Source organism: Pseudogymnoascus verrucosus (assembly GCF_001662655.1).
Source record: "Pseudogymnoascus verrucosus strain UAMH 10579 unplaced genomic scaffold scaffold_40, whole genome shotgun sequence".
Classification (NCBI taxonomy): domain Eukaryota; kingdom Fungi; phylum Ascomycota; class Leotiomycetes; order Thelebolales; family Thelebolaceae; genus Pseudogymnoascus; species Pseudogymnoascus verrucosus.
In genome coordinates this window covers 184,890-200,178 of record NW_017263691.1, presented here as the reverse complement: position 1 = coordinate 200,178, position 15,289 = coordinate 184,890, and the positions used below count along the sequence as shown (strand labels likewise).

The 15,289-nt window shown below is 50.9% G+C and overlaps 4 protein-coding genes across 4 annotated transcripts; 1 reads left to right on the top strand and 3 right to left on the bottom strand.

Annotated features, from left to right (window-relative positions):
- Positions 1 to 520: 520 nt before the first annotated feature.
- On the bottom strand, positions 521 to 3,472 carry PPS1_2 (tyrosine/serine/threonine protein phosphatase pps1). The gene is made up of 3 exons (XM_018277286.2): positions 3,135 to 3,472; positions 979 to 3,033; positions 521 to 920 (listed from the first exon to the last, which is right to left on the bottom strand). Exons 2-3 carry the CDS (start codon positions 2,771 to 2,773, stop codon positions 619 to 621), a joined length of 2,097 nt encoding a protein of 698 aa, XP_018127946.1. The 5' UTR covers positions 2,774 to 3,033; positions 3,135 to 3,472; the 3' UTR covers positions 521 to 618.
- Positions 3,473 to 5,003: 1,531 nt separating this feature from the next.
- On the bottom strand, positions 5,004 to 8,169 carry VE01_07853 (uncharacterized protein). The gene is made up of 3 exons (XM_059463913.1): positions 8,079 to 8,169; positions 7,411 to 7,522; positions 5,004 to 7,357 (listed from the first exon to the last, which is right to left on the bottom strand). The coding sequence occupies exons 2-3, from the start codon at positions 7,505 to 7,507 to the stop codon at positions 5,325 to 5,327; spliced, it is 2,130 nt and encodes a 709-aa protein (XP_059319485.1). The 5' UTR covers positions 7,508 to 7,522; positions 8,079 to 8,169; the 3' UTR covers positions 5,004 to 5,324.
- A 304-nt stretch (positions 8,170 to 8,473) lies between these two features.
- VE01_07852 (uncharacterized protein) lies at positions 8,474 to 10,932 on the bottom strand. Its single transcript, XM_018277284.2, has 3 exons — positions 9,928 to 10,932; positions 9,584 to 9,877; positions 8,474 to 9,535 (listed from the first exon to the last, which is right to left on the bottom strand). The coding sequence occupies exons 1-3, from the start codon at positions 10,606 to 10,608 to the stop codon at positions 8,576 to 8,578; spliced, it is 1,935 nt and encodes a 644-aa protein (XP_018127948.2). The 5' UTR covers positions 10,609 to 10,932; the 3' UTR covers positions 8,474 to 8,575.
- Positions 10,933 to 11,098: 166 nt separating this feature from the next.
- VE01_07851 (uncharacterized protein) lies at positions 11,099 to 15,210 on the top strand. The gene is made up of 5 exons (XM_018277283.2): positions 11,099 to 12,520; positions 12,572 to 12,676; positions 12,730 to 12,968; positions 13,132 to 14,147; positions 14,197 to 15,210. Exons 1-5 carry the CDS (start codon positions 12,336 to 12,338, stop codon positions 14,860 to 14,862), a joined length of 2,211 nt encoding a protein of 736 aa, XP_018127949.2. The 5' UTR covers positions 11,099 to 12,335; the 3' UTR covers positions 14,863 to 15,210.
- The last annotated feature ends 79 nt before the right edge of the window (positions 15,211 to 15,289 follow it).

Here is a 15,289-nt window from a genome sequence, read left to right as displayed (position 1 = left end):
ACGATGGAAAACGGCAGTTAACGTGAAACCCCTTCATAGATTGTCTAAAGTTATGTTATGTCCAATAGATTCCGCCCAAATGAAATACTGTGTGTGAGAGGATGTTCACAATCCAACGCCATTGTTTCCACCATCCCCGTCAAAACGAAATAGAACCATAGTTCTCCAAAAGAGAAAAAAAAAAAGAGAAGCTCTTCGCTACATTTGTTAATACCCAAAAATGTAGAGCCCAGAAGTAAGGCCCATTCCAGCCGTCGAAAAACATGAAATAAAATGCATGCTTGCTTGCTCTCAAAAATGATGTCGACTCTCCCCGAGCCAAACCACGAAGGAGCGAGCAAAACAAAAGGATCATATCCCAATGAATCCCCAGTTCCAGAAATCGTAAATAGAAAAAGATAGAAAACATGGCCAAAAAAAATAAGATAGGCCCCAAGAAACCCCCTTCCTAAATCTCATCACCTCATAAATGTCGTCAAATAATAATAAAATCCCATATCCCCCACCCCTCCCCTCCCCTAGTAAAAACCAGAAGGAGACCTTAGAACCCGCACCGCCCAAACCGCAAACCAAGAAAAGGGAAAACTTCAAGCACCCCCAAAACCAAAAACCCCAAAATTATCGCGAATACGGCTTATTCATCGCCGCAATCTCCCTCGCAATCTCGCCCCATTCCAACTCCCTCCTCACCCGCTCCCCTCGCCTCACCTGCATCGTCTCCTCCCACTTCAGCAGCTCGTAGCTGAAGCGCAGATGCGGCTGGATGATGACGTTAAGGCGGCGCGCGCGCACGAAGCAGTATGCGCGTGGGTAGGAAAGGGACTGCGCGCGCATTACTTCGGCGATGCAGATTGTAGCGCTGCGAGAGACGCCGACGCGGCAGTGGACTAGAGTTGATGTGCCGTTGAGGCGGCCACGGTCTGAGGGGAAGAGATGTTAGCTTGGTTGAGGGGGTGGAAGGAGGATAGGCGGACATACTGATGAATGCGAGACAGCGGTCGAATTCGTTAGTCAGCGGGTCAACGCCATTATCTTGTACGCCTTGGACGACGCAGACGTTTTCATCGCCCCAGGCAGCGATGTCGGCGGCAGTCCAGGCGGCAGTCTCGCCGACGCTGAGGAGCTGGCCAATACCCATAGCGCGGAGGAGATCGGGATTGTTCGCGTGCCCGAGGTTTCCAAGGTACATGTAATCGAGGATTCGGCTGGGTAGGGAGCCGTCCATGAGGGCGAGCCAGGCGGGCTCGTCATGGATGCGTTGGGTGACGTCCTGCGGGGCGGTGTGTGCGAGGGCGGGAGAGTTGGAGAGGATGCTTGGGGCGATGGAATTCAGTAGTGCCACGTCGGAGGGGTAGGCAAAGAAGTTGCGGCGCTTGTCGATGTGCATTTGCAGCCAGGCTTCTGAAACTGTCACGCCGTGTGCGTACATGTAATAGGCGAGTGCGAGCATGGATGACTCTGTGTATCCATCAGTGCAGTAAATGAGGATCTTGCGTGGCCTGCTTGTTCTAGTTTCTATAGGACTGGGCATTGGGCTGTCTCCTTCAATATCGGTGATCTCACCCTCGTCTTCCGAGGGTCTAATGCCGTTCGCTAAGTTGTAAATCCACTTGCAGCTCTCGACTATATCGTCAGCCTCGGTGAGCGGCCAGGACGGCGGCATGATGCTCCCAGAAGACGGGAACTCGACATATTGGCTTGTTTCAGCCCCACTGTCAAGTTCACGAACGATATTCTTCAGGGCCCGCACATTGGCTCGGCCGAGGTCGCTGCACTCTATGAAGAGATCAAACGGCTCATCATCTGGTGACGGGCCGCTCATAGACAAATCATCCGTCGGCCCCAGCCACACATTTCTCGCAATCTCCGACGCCTTCGTCATGGTAGCCATCTCTACACGCTCCTGGTGGAAGAAGTCTAGGACGTTCCCCGTCAGCTCGCCGCGGGTATCCACAACCACGATCTCCGGATGATGTTCTTCAAACTCCTCAAAATGACTCGTACACACAAACGTATGGTACACTGGGACTTCGTGGCCGAGGGCCTTGAGCCCTTGCCGCCGCGATCGTTGGGCCTTGGCAATATCGCTGCCCACTCGCAACACTTCGTCCGCGTCTTCTCCGTATACAATGATATCAGACAGCATAGCTGTCTTGGCAGACTGGATCTGGAAGTTCCTTACAGAGAAGCCCTCCCTAGGATCAATGTCCTTGAACTCAGCCATAGCAGTCTGCATGAACTCGTCGGTAGTGACAGCAGACTTCAACCGGGAGCAGCTCAGGTTCCCGTCGGCCTTGACGATTGTTACTCCACGGTAACACTCCGGGGTCTTCCGCAGGGCCTTACGCCGTGCCACGAAGAACGCCTGCTGCACATGGTTCGCGGGGTGCAAGCCATGGAGCCACGGGAACACTTGACCCGCCTCTGGCAACGGTTGCTGCGAGATGTGGTTCACTGCGGCTGCAACTCCCGCCGCATCAATGAGATACACAGCTGAGGAGTTATGCGTGACCTTCTTATAGTTGGTAGGTGGGTAGAGCAACGACTGTGGCTGGAGCTTCAAGTGCTTCGTGGGCGGCGACGCTGGCGGTGTATCTGGCTTATCAGATGGGGCCGGGCCGGGTGGGCAGACAGGCAGGTGTTTGTTGGGTATAGGAATTGGGCACGCGGCGGAGGAGTTGATGCCATCGAGGTTTATGGAGTGGGTGAGCGTGGGTATGGGAGAGGAGGAGCGATAACGCGGGACTGGACGCGGCAGAGCAATGGTGGCCATTATGATGAAGCGGTTTGTATTAAATCGTTATAGATGTAAACGGGGCGGCTCCAGAAACAATCGTGAAACCGGGTATGTGGTAAATTGTAGTGAGCGAGGCGTCCCAGACGCGCGGTCTTGAAGAAGGAGGAATGGGAAATTCCCGTTGGGCTGAGGGATGGATTGTAGGCAAGGGGCGCCGAGATTTATCGACTGAGTGAGTGAAGGGGTGGTGAACTGGGCGAGGACTCAGTCCGTCATGAACGTCTACTGTGGTTGTGCTACAGAGAGAAGCCGTCAGCCAAGCCGTCCTGTAAACATGGCAATAAGGCACTCCATCGACGACGGAGCAGCTGCAGATGTAACGAGACGGCATACTCACTATCCAAAATGACTCTATTCATTCCCAAGTCTGCGTAAATGGCGAGAAGGCCAGCATCAAACGCGAAGACGAGGGCAAGGCGGACATTCAGATAAGAAGATAACAGGCAGGGTCTGAGCAAATACAACGATTAATGGTGTAACGGCGTATCAATTACAGCAGCGACGAGAGGCGGACAGTTAGGCCGATGCCCCCAAAATTGTAATGAAGAATGGAAGGAAGAGGGTGATGATGTTTTGTTGTTGGCGATTGTATTCGAAAGAAAGAAGAAGTTGTTGAGGAGGGGTGAGTGGAAAGAGAGAGAGAGGGAGAGAGGGCATGTGTGGTTTCAATGGAAGGATGATGGATGGGAGGGAGGGGAGGAGGAGGGACGGATACTCGTAGGCCAGTGAAGTACAAAGGTGTCGAGGCGAGAAGTGACTTGTGAGCCATGTACTATATGCAACTCCACCACGATTGCGACTTCTACCACCAGATAGGGCGACGATGATGGATAATGAGGATACAGGGCCAGATCTACTCGTTCTGGACTGTAAAAAGCCAGGTCGGACTTATGTCTCTGCTGCTGTTGATTGTATTGATTATGGCCCTCAACCCTTTACCCTTCACCCTTCAACGACGCCGTTACCTGTCACCCTCCAGGTCTCGGGGACACTCTCCCCTTCGGTGTCTCATAAAGATGGGATTGCTCCCTCGCACTGCCCCATATCCGCACTGTCGTACTGGTCGCACAACACCGGTCGTACAGTGCAGTACATGGCATGAGCCGAGACAAGACACAGCAGACGTTATCCGGCAAAAGCTGCGAGACACGAGACAAGAGAGGCAGAGAGAGAGAGAGAGACATGGCAGACAACGGCGCGGAGATACAGGTACCTTACATACAGGCCGATTGACTCGAGTATCCTCCTTACCTCCAGTATCGCGCAGTGCAGTTCATCTCCGCTAACTTATCGATTCTACGTCTTACCCTATGTCTCACCCCGACTATCTATCATCTATCAACAAAAGCAGAGTAGTAGCAAGAAAGAGTCTATCTTATCCTGTGCCTGGAGGTAGGGAGGAGGGATCTGGCTATCCTCGGTCGCCCTGGGGGGGTCCAACGATAGCCACCAGTACATCCCTTCCTCGTACCCCGAGTATGGGGAAACCTCCAAGCGACGGGCAGTTATCTCATAGCGGATCAACCAGCAGCATCGACAGCCACACCAAGAGAGGGGCTCACAGGGCATCCACAGGCCAGACGGCGGGACAGCTCGGCGATCTCGCCCACTCACACCCTGCCTGTCCTTTGTCCGTCCACCACCCGCTGCTGCACACTCAAGCATACTGTGGATCCCGCTACTGGGAGTTATAGCACTACCAACACTACTAACTCTACTAACACCCACTACTGACACACTTCAACCACTCCCTGGCCAGCCCCTCGCACCAGTCACAGCAATCGCCCCTCATCCAACGCTGACACTCTGCATCCAAGGCCCCATACAAGCTTGCCAACTCCTTCCCCTCACAGAGCACTAGCATGGGTCGGCCGCTTGCCGGTTTGATCGCTTATTGCAGACGCCCCGTGGCGTTTGGTGGGAAGAGTCTTACCAGGACCGATGTGGTGAGGGCCGGGAGATAGCGTCGTGTGGGGATGCGATATCTTGTCCTGGTGATGGTGAACAGTGATGATGGTTGTGTTGATGGTCCAGGCCCTTGTTGTGGTGCACTTATTTGCGGTAGATGATCAGGACGAGAAGCCGATGCAATAACGGGAGAGCATGAGCCTATATGCATTCATAGTACCACAGATTCAAGTCGGCAATCCATAGATTAAAAGTTCACGTTGGATTTTCAAAAGACACCAGTAGAGCACAAAAATTACGTGTGAAACTTTCTTTCAGAATTCTTCGCATCATTAGTCTATCGAAGGCCAGGGGGAAAACAAGCCGACGTCCGCCAACGCCGACCAGCCACCCCTTCCCCGTAATCGTTATTACAGTGATTAGAATCAACAAAAAACGCCAAACCCATGCTCCCAGAACTCCCACAAAGGCCTCCTCCCAACCTTTTAAAAACGCCGTGGACACATGAATAGAACCACACAAAAATTTAAACACAAGAATCAAACCACAACCCCCGCCAAGCCGAGAGCCAGGAGTGGATTCATGCCCCTCCACCGGGCGAACTCTCCACCCCCGGCCCTCACATATCCTCCGCTGCTTCCAGATCCCCGCCAAACCCTCCGTTTAATAACACAGCCGCAATCCGACGGCGTTGCATAGTCATATCGCCGCCATCATAACTGGTGGTGGTGACCCCACCCACGACACACTCAGCGTTGGTAACCGCAAACACCCCACAATCGTATCCATTATGCTGACTGGCAGACTGTGTGTTAAGGACGCGCCAGTCGTCCTCATTCCACGCAGAGCCCAGCTCTATCGCCAGCCATGCCTTCGTGTTGCGTATAAAGACATCTTTGGGCCCGCCAAAAGAGTCCAGGTATTCGATTGTGCGGGCTTTCGGAGAGACGACAATCATTGTCCAGTGGGAGGCGTTGTTCACCGGTATCAACATTGTCTCAACCTCCAGTAAGTTCTTCCCTGCAGCCCGTTTCCGTCTCATCCAGCGAGATACGGATTGGGGCCCGTCGTCATGAATCTTCTTGTAAAAGAAAGAATTTTGTGCGACGACCTTTGGAGTTTTGTCACGTTGGTTTCTTCCAGCCTTTTTGTTTGCGTGTTCAACTACCATTTCCACGTATGAATTGATGATATTGTCGTTCAACCAAGCTGCACGGCCGAGTACTGTGACAAAGTCCCTCTTCACCAGCTGCGTCCCGTCTAAGGTGGTGGCCAGAGTAGCGCCCTCCCCCTTCCTCATAGCTTGGTCAACCTTGACCTGCCACTCGTCGCTGAGCTGAACAAGCTTCGTCTGTAGTCGACGACGCCCTGTATGTGGTTCTCGACCAGCTTCTTCTTCTGCAATCTCTCTAGCCAATTTCTCTGCTTCTGCTTGAGCCCTGGCCAGTTCTTCAGCAGCCAGCCGAGTATACTCTTCGAACACCTTCTTCCTCCTTTTGTCATCTTCAGTCTTCCATTCCGCATGTTCATTGGACGATTCCAAGGCAAGGCTTTTCAAACCAACCTCGACCCCGGCCTCTAGAACCTCCGCTTCTTCATATACTCCGGGCATGAGGAAGTAATCAACATAGCTCTCATCTCGAGCCTTTTCAACATCTGCAGAAGCCACTACGGGCGCCTGTATCAATGGTGAAGGTTCATCTTGAGCCTCCTGATGGTGATTGCGCTTCAAAATCGACCGGACCGCTTGCTGTGCTCCTTTCTCTGCCTTGTTCGCCCGTTGCTTGCCAATCGTCCGCGCCAATCGCTTTGCTGGTGTCTCTGTCTCATATCCGGCATCCTGTCCGGAACTCTCTGCCTCATATTCGGCCCCCTGTTCGGAACTCTCTGCCTCATCTTCGGCATCCTGTTTGGAACTCTGTGGGGAAACCAGCTGTACCCTTGGTCGTGTCACTCTCTCCGCCAGCCTGGGTCGCTGCCGCGAAGTCGGCCGCGCCATTTCCTGTACCAGTCTCTCCGCCTCCTTGGCGGCCTCTTGCTGTGCTATCCTCTGGGATTTCTTCCCGGCCAGCTCTTGGGCCATCTTCTGTAACTTCTCCTCCTCCACTTGCTTCTGAGCCTGCTTCCGAGCCGTCGTCTCGTCATGGGTTCGTAGCTTTCTGGCATTCTCCAGAGCTATCATTTCGTCAAGGCTCTTTGGCCGATTCCTTTCTTCATCTTCAATAGCCTTCCTCTTGATGCGCACTTTCTCGAGATAGAGCCGTGACTCTTTTCTTCTCTCTTCAAAACTATCTTCGTCGGACACGTCCTCGACGCGCGCAGACCGATCAATCGTTGGCTCTTGAGTCTCCAGGATGGGAATGTCGGCCGCCAGAGGAGATGCGGGGGGGCTGGGTGGTCCCATTGGCTGGGCACCGGTTGTATTTTGAGGAACAGTGTGTTCCCTTGATGATTTGCGACTGCGAAGCTGTGCAGAAACAGGACGAAGATTTCGGGGAAGCTGGCGCAGGGACTGTCGTGGGGCTGTTTGCGCCCGCCGCTGATGGGCAATCTGCTCAACTGTCGGAGCAGACGGTCGCATGACCTCCGTTGCCCGACGCTTGATGGACAGATACCCATCAGCGGCGACGCGCCGGATCTCTGTGACTTGGACTATTGTTGTCAGGATTGAGGCCAGCATCATGATTGTGGGAATGGAAACTCACCCCGACGCGCTTTCCGGAAGGTCCACTGGGCCGAAGCCCAGGTGATCCCGGCAAACCAGCACACTGCGGTGATGATGTACCGCAGTTTCATCGTCATGAGGCCGTCAATAATCTGAAAGAAAAGTTAGCTCGTTGCGCAAAATAAAGGAAGAACAAAGAAATGGTGGTACCGGCTGGATGCCAGGGACATCTGCCGACTCCCCGGCGTATTGAGGATGGTCCTCGAATTGCGCACCTTCAACGGTGCGCTTGCGGCTGGGGGAATGAAAACCCCCGCCGCATCGAAGACCAACCTCGTTACGACGAGGTGGTTTGTCGACAAATGCCCCTGGCATCGGGGGCACCCAGTCTGGATGGTCGCGCTCATGCGCGACGACCACACACCGACCTGACATTGGCGGCTGCCAGGCCGGCGTGTAGTCGCCGCGATGAGTTGGCTCCCAATCCATCGGACTGGAGAGGAGCACCATCGCGGGGAGTTATCAATGAGTATCGTTCGCGGCGATATGAAAGTGAATAGAGCTGAAGCTGTTGTGCAAAAAAGCTAGCTGATGTTGTCGTGAGAATGTGAACTGCGCGTGCGATGATGTTGGAAGGAAGAAGAAGAGAGGGTGGGGTGGAAGTAAATAAAGAACATGCGACCTGGGTCGGCATTGAGTTGAACGTACCTTCCAGTATCGAGTACATTTTTGAGTTTCTGTGCCGTCGTGGCCAATTCTCAGTGACTGAGATGGAGATTCCAGGAAAGAGAGACTGGCGCGATCGAGAGCCCAGTTGCGATTTCCCGACCACCGCTGTTAAACCTAGTTTCTGCCTTACCTAAGCGAAGGCGGTCAAAGTAAGGTAGGGATCAGAGCTGCAGCCCTCAATGTGGGGAAGATGGAACAGGGATTCGAAAACGATGATGGAGGGGTAAAAGGGTCAACGAAACATGAGATTTACGGCAGATACAAGAAATCTGACGGCTATGGCTAATGAGCATGGAGATTCACGGTAGGTACAGACGGGAACGACTTTGAGTGAGGAATAGTACAAGTAATTATGGGCGGACGAGCTATTGTTTGTTCAAATATTCATTTATAACCTGGGACGACTACCTGCTTGCTTACTTCTAAAAAATGCCTACCTTATATTTTATGTACAGTATCTCTATCTCTCATCAAGATTACAACTGACCCCTCAGCTCACCAAGCTTCTTCGTGCAGAATGCAGAGAAATACTCGTTCAAGGCATCCACCGTTCCACTGCCCTCCACCAAGCTGACAACAATTCCAACATACCCGTCAGGTCGTACTACCACAATGCCGCCCTTCTTCTCATCCAGGCCCATCTTTGCGTGTGCTGCAGCAGTGGCGTTTGGCACACGCTGGTCCCAGATGTCATCCGCATAAATGTGGTCCCTGTAGCGTGCTAGAGTCGTTGGCACGTCCCTCGATACCTCAATGTCGGCTCTCTTGCTGGCAAATACGGTGCATAGAGTGTAAAACAAACTCTCCGGGTTGTGACGCTCATGGTAAGAGATAGAAGTATTGTCAGGACGCTTGTATGAGCTGTAGAAGGATCCCTTCTTGTCAAGATTGGCGCTAAAGTCAGATAGAGCCTTCCTTGTCACAGCCTGTTCACCAGCAAACACGTAGATGCGGTATGATCCATTCATTGGTATCTCTTGCTCCAAGTGGACGACGTTGGCATCGACAACCCGGGTAACATTTGCGTTGACCAAGATGCGGCCTGTGCGGAGTGTGGTGCCTTGAGGATGGATAAGAGGCGACTTCGCGGGGTGGTCTGGGCTCCAATTAAGGGGATTTGGCATGTATGCCACTCCGTAGCCGCTGGTAAACTCACAAGACTCCTTGAATGTCTTGATGAATATGTTTTCTTCTCCAATGTTGGATGTGGCGCCCTCTGAGGCGGCCTTCACGTCGTGGGCAGCAGGTGGGCGCTGAGAGAACAACGCAGCATACTTCGCATCAAAGTTCAATAAGTTCTCGGCGACAAGCTTGCGCTCTGATTCGTAAGTCTCCAAGATACCACGGTCCGCAAATCCGGATTCGACATGGTGAATCTTCCATGCGAGATTTTGGGCATCGAGGAAAGCGGTGTTCATGCCCTGACCAGCCTTAGGCTATTTTACAGTAAGCATATATATTAACAAGGTTTAGCAAGAACTTACGCTGTGTGTGTGGCATGAATCACCACCCAAAAAGACTCGGTGATCCAAAGTATATTTGCTCGCAATTCCTTGGCCGATGGGGTAGACTGAGAACCACTCAACACGCTCCCAAGTAATGTTATATGGTGCCATAATCTTTTTCGCGGCTGCCTGAACCTCTTCTTCTGTCGCAGTTCTCCTGGGATTCCAATTCTTATCTGTCGATGAAGCAATTTGGATATATAATCGGACCATATTTTCCTCTCGAGGGATAACCATGATCGATCCGTGCTCGGAATGAATGGTACATTTCATCTGATATATTTGTTAGCCTTGCACGGCTAAAATCTCGGGGATAGGCTTACTTTGATATCAGGGAAGTCTGTCTGAACGACACCATCCATAACACCCCAAACGTGAGCAATGGGGTCTTTGTGCGTTATTTGGATCTTCAATTGGTCCCTAATAAACGACCTTGCTCCCTCGCCACCGAACAAGTATTTGGCGCGAACCGTTTCCGTGGCTGTACCGTCGATATGCGCGATGCTGACCTCCACAGGGTATGTAGGGTCGACATCTGCATCTGTTTTGAACCCGGTAATAGTCCAAGGTCTTTGTATTTCAACACCGTTCTTCTCTAGGTCGCCAATAAAGGCGCGTTCGATAAGTCCTTGGTGAAGCAGGGTTGTAAATGGGTATCTGGCATCGATGAAGCTTGGGCAGCTCGCCCATGTTCCCGTCCGATGGATGCCGTCTTGAGCCGAAGTGGGATCCCAAAATGCCACCTCGAAGACCTTCGCTGGCTTATGGGCCATTATTTGAGGCTTCAAGCCCATGTTCTTGAGTAAATCGAGGGAGCGGGGTTGAATGCCATCTGCGCGACCTGTCTTCGTTGGCTCAGGACGATTGTCGATATGCTTTATCTTGTAGCCCCATCTTGCAAGACAAGTAGAGAGCAAGAGGCCAACGGGACCGGCGCCAACTATCACGATATCGTACAGTTCGACTCCATTTGGTGCCGTGTTGTCAGCCATGTTTTGGTTCATACAATAAATATGTTCAGTGAAATCAGAAGTAACGATGATGACAGAGGGTATTTCGACAAAAAATTAATTCCAAGAGTGGAAGAACTGGATAAAACGAAGAATGGAAAGACGATTGAGGGGGGATATGCGCTTCATTATAAGAAAATAATGAAGACTAGCAAGATGATGTACTTATAACTGGGACGGCATTTCCTCCGGCTCCCACGGACGTGGGACAACACCAAGAAACGCGCAAATGGCGACGGAGAAAAGATGTCGAGATGCCTTGACGGATTACCGAGGGGGGTTTGGTTAAGCACGCGGGTTGCGCTCACGGCACTTAGGTCTCCGATTGATGCGGGGCAGAGAGAAGCTAGAGGGAGATGTGGGGATCGGCATGGAGAAACGGTACGTAGAACGCGCAGAATGCGGGATGGCTGACTAATACAGGGTCCGAGTGCAAGCCAACCAAGACAGTACCACTCATGGGACCTCCTTAGACTCCGGTCTCCCTCGTTAGACTCCGGTCTCCCTCCTCCTTTCGGGTGTTCATGAGCGAGCTTCAAAATGACTGCCAGGATTAGACCAAGTAACTATCAACCTACATGGTGTCTGCTGTTGAATATCCTTTGGCCCAAATACCCTCTGAGGTGTTGGCGTCAAAGACTGTGCCCAGCAGCTCGAGTGACTGTTCGGCTATGACCGCTCATCAGCTTGTCCATGCTGAGATAAATCAGGCGGGTTGTCCCTGCCCAGTAAGTCCAATTGCTTCTTTTAAAATAGTCCTGGCGTTCTTTGATAAAGGGGGAGCCTTGATTGAAGATGCCAGAGAGGAAACGCCGGAGAGGAAAGCACCAGCCATATTTTGTCCACATCAACACACTGGTGCTGGTATGACCTGGATAGAACACAAGCTATCTGTTCTAGATCGGCTTTGCCTCGCCGTTGGTTTGAATCTCATATGTCTGGTGCAATAGCACATCTGTATTGAGTCCCTTCCTCGTTTGGATCTGTTGATGCAACAACCATTCAAGAACCAAGGAGATCTTGGATTGGAGTTTACAAGAACCACCTTGGCACACTGTGCGTTTCTGTTGTCATGTATTCCAACATAGTTTATGCCAACATAACCAAAGAAGTTGGAACGGAAGTAGTGCTTTCGGAAATGAGCTCTGGACTGCTCAATATGTTGCGAGAGTTGGTGTCTATGCCGCAAGTGTGTTGTATAACCAAGCATTCTTTGTCCGTCTTGTAATTGTGCAAAAAGAAAAACACATTAGCAGAAGTTCTATGACAGACTGTGGTATATACTTTCCTTAGAGGCTCTCTTGGTCATTTATGTGCATTATTGTTGTGCTTTTCCTGCAAGGCTGGAATTGCATATGATTTGATCTATCCACTGCATCGGTTAACCTGTGGTATCAAGATCCTGGTTTTATTATTCCATAAAGATCTTTCAATTGACCAACCTCTATGGTGCGTCGCCGTGGTTGAACATAACGCGCATTGCTATTTTCTTTGGCAAAGCTGGAATATAGTACTGGAGAGATACTGAAACCCGAAGGTACCACCTAAGCTGCCAGACTAGATAAAATCATGTGCGCTTAGTACTGCCCCTACATATATTCACCAAAACGTCAACGATAGGCGCAGCAGGCACAAAACAACGAACAACACACCCAAGCACTCTGTTGTACAAGAGAACCCGATATAAGAAGTCTCTACTGCAGCTATACTCGAAGCGATCCATGGCACCCTCTATTTACTCATCAATGCGTCAAGACGTAGACAGCATGGTTCCGAGCCGTTATCTCCCTCAAAACAACCCACTTCTGGTGTGCGATCCTGAGCCACATGGATGGGCAAGGAAAGACCCAATCGCTCACAGCGATTATGTGTCGATGGAAGAACTTGTTACTTATAACAACTTTCGGTATGTTTAGACCTATGATATAGGCATTGAGCGCTCAAACCAATGTTGTAGACTTGCCAAATATAGAGAAGGACAGTCCATGAACAGCCTGCACAACCTTGAAACCGAGGAATCCACAAATATTCGAACTGTTATAGAGGCTGCAGAAAACAGAAAGTATTACATCCAAACAACCCAGAAGATGACTGTCTGTGCTAATGGTTCCACAGAATTGCCTCACGTAGAGCTGATATCGTCAGGGCCATCCGTGGCCAAGCTAGCCCGAGGAAGAATCCATATTCCGAGAGCTTCACAAAGAGACGCAATGTGCAAGGTCTCCGCAACAGAGCAACTTACTTCGCGAAAAAAGAGGGGTGGGAAGAGTGCCAGAGAGATTACTGGCTTCAACAGGATGCCATAAGCTGGGAACAGTCCATCAATAAGGCTTTGCCTCAGACGCCACCTTTGAGTAAGTTTGAGCCCCCAGTACGCGACATGTGAACCAAATTTCTCCGACACTTACGTTCAGCGACAATGTACTCTAGAAATTCTTTACTCAAAGATATAGAGTTCATTTATTATGCATACTCGGATGACTGATAGATTGGAAGTTGCTGACGTCTTCTCTCAAGGTCTTCATCAGCGAAGCAAGTCCGAGGAATCGAAGATTTTAAGAGTTGCTAGCTCCGTCTATTCGGATGATTCTTATGCCCCATCTTCTAGGCATGGCCATGGAATTAACAATCGTGATGACCTTTCCATGGATGTCTCTGCCTCCGATTCTTATGCCGAATCGGCTGATGGCTATCCTAACTCGCCGCCTTCGCACTCTCATACAAGCCAGATTCACGAGACCGAAGATTCTTCCAGCAGCCCGCCGGAAATTTCGGACCCAGATTACCAGATTAATGAGGGACTATTGAAAGAGCTGAAAAATCACTACCTGAAACCGAGGAACAAAACCTCGCACGAGGAAAGCACGTCGTGTAAGCCAGCCACGACGCAGAAGGTCAGTAACTTCTTGTATAGAAGCAACTCGCTGCCAGTGAATGTCACACCAATGAGCGAACGCCAAAAGACTCGCCTTGAAATGTTCCGAGAGAGTGCCCCAGCCAATGGTACGAGTCAGGTGGATAGACTGCCACATCATGTTGCAATCACTCGGCCTCGGGCACCCGTCCTATTGAGTCCCGTTATAAACGCCGAGGAGCTGCACCCTGCGGACGATCAGTTAACTGGCATACCAAACAACGCAAGATACCAGTCTGCAAGTTATCCTGGTAGAAGTTCGTCTATATCTCACCAACCAGCTATTCGCCGACCAGAAATCGCCATAGTAACCTACGGCAATGACGAAAACAACCATGGGACAGCTCATACTAACGGGTATCAATCCGAGGAGAACGGTTCACGAAACTTTCGCCAGCGCACCGTTAGCACCGGCTATCCCGGAGACAGAAGCACAAGCACACTTGGCGGGGACGATGTTGACTCCACCGACCAAGATGCGTCAGCATCGGAAGGACTTGCAGACTCACCGTTGAAGAAAATATTTGGTGATGGTGGCTCTTTTGATCAACTCAAGGCCGACACGAAGCCAGTTCTCAAGTCTATGTGGGGCTCTGTAAAGGCGAAGGTTCATATAACCGTAAGCTACCTCGACATTTATAACGTTCTTCCCCTAATGCTCGTTCTAGAAACCGAAGATGGACATGTCAGCCTTCAAAGAGATGTTCTCTCTCCGCTCACAGGATCCTAACTTGGGAATGGTGACCTCCAATTTCATGATATCTTGTGATCAAGAATTTCAGTCGTCGCTATATGCACGCCTTGATCTTTTAATCTGCACAGTTGCGAACAAATTTCTCCTGTTTGAGCATTTTGAAAACAGGATCACTCCAGCCACAGCCGCCCGATACATAGAGAAGTGGGTTAAGCTAGGTAGAGCGCAGTTCACTGAGTTCAACTGTGGCCAACCTTTCCAAGCGTTGATAATCTGGGAATGTCGCGAGTCACTTCAGTTCTACGGCGACCACGAGGCTCGTGTAAGGAACGCGGCCCTCGACACGTGGCTCAAAAATGCCAACTCAATGTCTGTGCTAACTCGATGCAATGGGGATTCTGCTATCCAGAAGCATATGCATGACTCCTGGAAGGTTCTGGAGATACTAGGCGGCACCTGGGATGACTACGACTCTCTGTCCCGCCTTCACATTTCGTTTCATGATGTGGTTGCTGGCGCGAAGACACGCAATGATGCCCTTGGCATTGAACATGATTGGAACCCGCCACCTGTGCCACCGACCCCGGCGATGGCATCAATAAAGTCCCCAGATTTGTCCCACCTGTACAGACAAGATTGAACTGCTGTTGGTATACTCGCTCCAAAGTTTATGCTCAAGAACCTGGCCTGTCGACACTCAATAATCTCGAATACAAAGTACCCTGTACCATATACGATGGCCTGTACAATTATAATACAGTTCTAATTCCTCTACTTCAATAGTTTCAGTATAGCAACTGTTAGGCTGCAGAATACGATGGGTGCGTTGTACGGATATTCGGTGGTTGAACTCTGTACGACTGTAGAAAATCTTCTGCGATGCTCACAGCCTACCTAATTTGCAGGGTTCGCAACACTGCCTGAGCGCAGCCCAATGGCTGGACATGATGTTTCATGTAGGAATTGCTTCATTATGTATTATATAGGAATGATAATCGAACTTCTATTTCTCATACACTCTCTTCCGTAGATCCCAACCGTTTAAACCGCGGCAGTACTGGGAGTTC